At 37.1% G+C, this 5,915-nt stretch overlaps 1 protein-coding gene across 1 annotated transcript; it reads right to left on the reverse strand.

Annotated features, from left to right (window-relative positions):
- Positions 1–375: 375 nt before the first annotated feature.
- Positions 376–2,194, reverse strand: LOC135740638 (serine protease 27-like). Its single transcript, XM_065259098.1, has 4 exons — positions 1,947–2,194; positions 1,599–1,867; positions 1,326–1,477; positions 376–702 (listed from the first exon to the last, which is right to left on the reverse strand). The coding sequence occupies exons 1-4, from the start codon at positions 2,177–2,179 to the stop codon at positions 376–378; spliced, it is 981 nt and encodes a 326-aa protein (XP_065115170.1). The 5' UTR covers positions 2,180–2,194.
- Between the last annotated feature and the right edge of the window lie 3,721 nt (positions 2,195–5,915).

The following is a 5,915-nucleotide window of genomic DNA, read 5'->3' on the forward strand; positions in this document are numbered from 1 at the left end:
AAACAGTAAACATAGCTAAATGTTTATTAGATTTTTTGTAAGAATGTACAGATAAAGAAAAAAGGAAAATAATGAAAGATAGTAAGTCCTATATTAGAAAATCAGGTAATGGCAGAAGAAACGGGTTTTCTCAAAGGCAGCTACAGAGTTGTTACTTAAATTTAGATCACATATCAAATACACGAGTCAGTATTTTCTTATGATACACATCTTGATTAACCCAGAATTTTAACCACAAAGTTTCCATTAAAATAAACTAAACTTTTTTTCTTAAAAATGAAAATAAAACAAACTAAAATCAAATCAATCTGCTCTTGTCCTTATCTATAGTTTATCTTCATCAAAAAACCACAACAAATGTTTGTAACTCAACCTTTAAATAAAGAGACAGAAGATGAGAGAGAAGATGAAGAATGTGAGGGAAAGAGGAAATAACTGAATGGGTGAACTTCCACTGAAGATATCAGGACAATAAAGAGTGGGATTGGGATCAGGAGTGGGAATGGGATCAGGAGTTGGAGTGGAATAGGGGACTGTAACAAATCCAGGCTTTTCATTGGATATGTGAGAGTTGATCCAGTCTTGATATTGAGAGACTCTGTTGAACACATAGGGAAACCTGCCTGCATCAGTCATAATAATAATTCCAGTCTGAATCCACCCTGAGCCCTGCTTACTGACCAGTGGTCCTCCCTCATCAAACTGCAATGACAAACACTTTTATATTTACCCACCTGCAGTTATCAGTGATGTTACATACAGTAGTATGAATGAAGGGTGATATTAAATCTTTTATGAGTGCTTGATTCAGTGTGTTTGTTATTTAATCCCAATTCAGTTTCAAGATTAAGACTGAGATCTTAGTTCTGGTTGAGAGCAATATTGTAAACTTCAGGTTACCTCAACCATCTTAAAACAAATGTGTTAAAATAACACATCTTGGGGCGGTTTCCCATACAGTGATACGATTAGTCCTAGACTAAAATAAGTGTAAGAGCTGTCTAAACTAAAAAAAGCTTGCAGTGACATATCTTAAAATACATCAGTGCCCTTTGTTTTGGCTCAAAATGAAATGTACACTAGTAATGTTTTTAGTAAGGCATGTTTGTTAAAACTAGTTATATTTCTGAATTAAACTAAGGCCTAGTCCTGGCTTAAGCTAATCTTTGTCCAGGAAACAACCCAATTGTGTCTAGTTGTCCTTAACTCAAAACATCTCTGTTTTGGAACAACACACTTTGTGTTGTTTTAACACATCTTGTGTTGTCGCTTTTATTTTATTTGAACACAAAATCAGCACAAAATGACACATAATGTTTACTTACAAAACTTGGACCTATATAAACATCATTTAACCATCCAGCACACAGCATGTTGTCTGTGATAGTGACACCACTTCCATTATAGGCAATACTGCAGTTCTGGTTGCTCACAATTGGAATCTCCACCTCCTGCAATATGTTAGAAGATTCGGCGTCTATAACACAAAAACAGATACAGTATAGTTAAGTGGAAATGACATTCAATTATTTTTTATTTGCTATTTAAAACACATGAATACTTGGATTTGTGTCATTTTCACAGCATCGTTCACTTACCATTATTATACCCCCATCCTGTGGCCCAACTTGAAAGTCCTTCATCAAATACACTACCAGCAGCAGCCAGACAGACCGGTCGAATATAATCGGTGAAATCCACAGAAGATGAGAGCTGAAACAGTGCTATGTTATTGTCTCCAGTGTTTGGGTTAAAGTCAGGATGATTGATGACATTAATTACTGTTCTGTTTATCTGATGTGGGTCTGGGTTGAACTGGCTCGAACGTCCCAAGTAGATCACAATCTGATCTACTGATGTGTCCATTCTACAGTATAAATAGAAGACAGTTTAAAGTGTTGATTTGATACTTACATTTTATTTAAGCTAATTGGGTGACTTCATACATATTGATGCAGAAAGCTGAAGACAAAACCCAGTCTTTATTAATGAGACTCCCACCACACACAGAAACTGGTTCTCCAGTTGAGGTAATGCCCACGTGCCAGGGCCAAGACCCTTCAGTTGCATCGCCCCCTCCATAAATCTTTGTGTTAAAGGGGGCTCGACCACAAACTGATGAGAGAAGAGAAGATGAGAGAACTGAAAAAGTGCTGAAAAGATTTTGTGTGCGATACATCTTAAGTATTGATGATCAGAGTTACTCACCATCTAGCTGACAAAAAGAGCCTATATTAAAAAGAAAACAAGAAAATCAAATAATCTGATTTAAAGTTAATGTTGTGTGACAGATCTATTGGTGGTTTATGCAGCTCACAGACAAAAAATATAGAAAATGTGCAGCTGCTGACATACAGAGCTGATGAAATGTTTTTTTATCATTATTTCTGTTTTCCAGTATTTTCACTATGAAAAAAAATACTTGGATTAAATTAAAATCTTATTTAAGTTGGTAACACTGAAAAAAGATTACCTTAATTTTTTACTTAATTTTTCAAGTGTTTATGTGTTATCAATTAAAGTAATATTTTAAGTTGATCTCATTTTTCACATTTTACAATATAGAACGACATTGCTTTGAACACGATTGACATAAGCTGAACTTTTACAAGGAGAAAACACAGGATATCACTTTACTTTTTGGGTTTAGTTAAAGGGGTGGTTCAAAGGTATTTCAAGCATTCTGACTTATTAACACAGTTATAGAGTTGTTTCCTCATACTATACGTAGGCAAAGTGTCAAAAACGCAGTGGGACGTGTTACAGAGTGTTTCTGTGTCGAATGCACTTCACCAGGGTTCGAACAAGTTTTGGAAAGTTTTTTTCTATTACGAGTCCAGCTGACGTTTTAAGGGTTTCTATACGTATCACTTATTTATCAGGGGAACTTTCCCCTGGAAAACTATGAAGGTATATTTGGTGCAAAACAACTGCACACCTGTGACAGTAAAATTTGTATTTGTAGAGATTATCCACACATGTGTAGCAGTAAATTTGAAGTCACAGATGTAGAGTTGCAAACTTGTAGATTTTTTTTCTTTCCCTCAAATACAACACAACAGTTACACATTCACAAATCCTTCAATGCAGCTGCACAAATCCCATTTTACAAATCACAGATTAAGAAACTCACAAGCTCACGTTTTTTGCTACAATTGCTGCAGTAAATATGGTGCATAACCTACTTGAACACCTGCATCAAAATATGTGAAGTCACACACAAATTTTGTCCATTCGCAAATCAGTTTGTGCATCTGTGCAATGAGAGTTACATGTGTGTACAATTTTTTTTTCCACAAATATTTTAAAATTTTTGAAATATTTTCTAGCACAAACACAAGTACATAAATACAACTGCTTGAATCTGCTGCTACGAGTTTCAAACACTATTTTTCGTGTGCTCTCTGTTTTGCACCAAATATCTCGAGATAAATGGTGCGAAAGTGATTTGTATACCTGTAGGCTATGGTGAGCACTGTTCAGCACTGCCCACCAGGTGGCGCCCGACACTCACGGAAGCAGAGTTTATTAATTACCACCAATGTTTCAGCAAGGTAAATCAAGGTATTATTTTCACCAAGTGGAGAACAATACAAATGGGAGTGCTAATTATACACAGATGAAGGTAATTACATACAATACTCCAATGATTCATTAGTAAACCAAATATAAGTTTCATAAATTTCAAACCACCAATATAAGTAGATTAAAAAATACAAGCAGCAAATACACACATAGGCCTACATTTAAATAAGATACCAAATGATGTAAGTCCCATTCATTTTTAATATCATAATACCTATAAAAACAACCCAAATCAAAATCTTCTTTTAAACCATGTGTGCCCAATGTTCGCATTTAATATACCTAAAAGGCCTCCTGTTTAAGTAAAAATAGGTCCAACTCACCTCACCTTCTAGATGGAAATACCCTGTCAATTCCTATCTGGACACCTATCTGGCTCAGCTGCAGTAATGTTTCTTGTCCTATCACCTTGACAGTCACTGCGGTTTCATATTTCTCATCATTAAACTGCTGTATGATAGCCAGCTTTTGATTAACCCTAAACCGAAGCGACAATGGTAAGAAAATAGGACAAAACAGTTAAGTAACTAATCTGTGAGAATGCCACGGAAAAGAAAGTCTGTGGCAGGGCCACGGAAATATGCGGGGATCCGTGAGAATGCCACGGAAAAATGAGCAAAAAATTCTGTGACTATGCCACAGAAATTTGTGAGATCAGGTTGAACAAAATTGAATGCCCCCCCTTAATTCTTGAAGAGATATTTTACAGTATATTGATTAGATTCACTGTATTGTACTTGTCTGCTGCCTTGAACTTGAAAACGCGACACATCATGTGTGCGGCACAACGCTTCATCCGCAGGTAGAGTCTAAATGAGCCCATGTTCGGCTTGGCTTAAACTGACAAATTCACATTATTTGTGAATTTAGCTGTTTTAGTGAGTATCATAGTAAACTACTGATTATGTCTTAATATGTCTTCCGAATGTAAAAATTGTATTACATTCTGTCTTAAAGCCTATAAACATTACCTGTTGAAGTAATTAAAGTTACTTAAATAACAAAAGAAGAGAAAATCACTCACTGGTCCTGACTGTAACTTTGTAAAAAAATAATAATCCATATTTACTTTAAAATAAATACCTCTTTTTGCCAACAATCCTTAATGTTGAGCCCTGCTCTTTGAAGTAAGTTGGTTTATTATGCAAGTTCAGCCTTGCATTATGTTTATATCTTACAGTTAGTATAATGTATGTAATGAATTCAGGGCAAGAACAATATTTATCTAATATGGGGTAATGTGAAGTATTATAATAATTACATATCGTTTTCTTTCATGGGATGTGGACCCCCTAAAAAAAGCCTTGGACACCCCATTTATAAAATTCTAGTTCTGCCACTGGATTATTAATGTTGTATTTCAGCATATTAAGTGTATAATGAGTGTGTGCATATTGTGAATGAATTTAATAAACAAATTCTTGATAGCCTTTGGTTAATTCACTAAACTGATCCTATATTCAGTTAGCCTATGTTTACTAAACTGACAGTGCCCAGGATGGTAACATAATTATTTCAATGTCTTACTAATAAACAACACAAGTCTTGTGCATACTGACATCTATATTTATTTGATTGGGTGTGCACCTCTGGGTGTGCATCTGAAAATCTGCGTGTGTCACAGGCAGGCAAGATAACGTCTCTGTTACATATGTAACCCTCGTTCCCTGAAGGAAGGGAACGGAGACGTCACGTCGTGAACGACGAATTGGGAATTGGGAACCGCTTCGCGGGTGACCTATCTGCTTCGAGAAACCTTTAAAACGCCAATGAACTTGGCATGCAGATAATTGCATCTGCCGGCGCCGCCCCGCCGCGCAGGTATTTAATGAGCAGCAGGTGCAGTTATCAAATCAGCTATTTTTTGCTGAGAAAGCTGGACAGAAGGAAAGGGTCCGGCCGATATCAGCAGTGGAACAGCAAACTGTGGCGACGGGACGTGACGTCTCCGTTCCCTTCCTTCAGGGAACGAGGGTTACATATGTAACCGAGACGTTCCCTTTCAGTCGGTCACTACGACGTCACGTCGTGACCGACGAATTGGGAATCCCTACCAAAGCGCCACTGAAGCTGACCCTTCCAGTGCCTGCGTAAACCCTCCGACTCTCCCTATTCAGGGAACGGAAATGGGGTTGAAGCAGAGGCCGGTCACTACTTGTTCCTTAACCCACGATAGTGACTAGGCGAACTGGGAAGCGAACTCGTCAGGCGGGACTAAGATCGCTGCGGAAAGAAAACCCTCTAGGGGTCTACCACTAAGGTGATGAATAAAAAAGACACGAGGTCTATAAAAAATACTCTCTCTTAGTACACTAGAGAGGCGTGGAATG

This window comes from Paramisgurnus dabryanus, chromosome 22 (genome assembly GCF_030506205.2).
Source record: "Paramisgurnus dabryanus chromosome 22, PD_genome_1.1, whole genome shotgun sequence".
Classification (NCBI taxonomy): Eukaryota; Metazoa; Chordata; class Actinopteri; order Cypriniformes; family Cobitidae; genus Paramisgurnus; species Paramisgurnus dabryanus.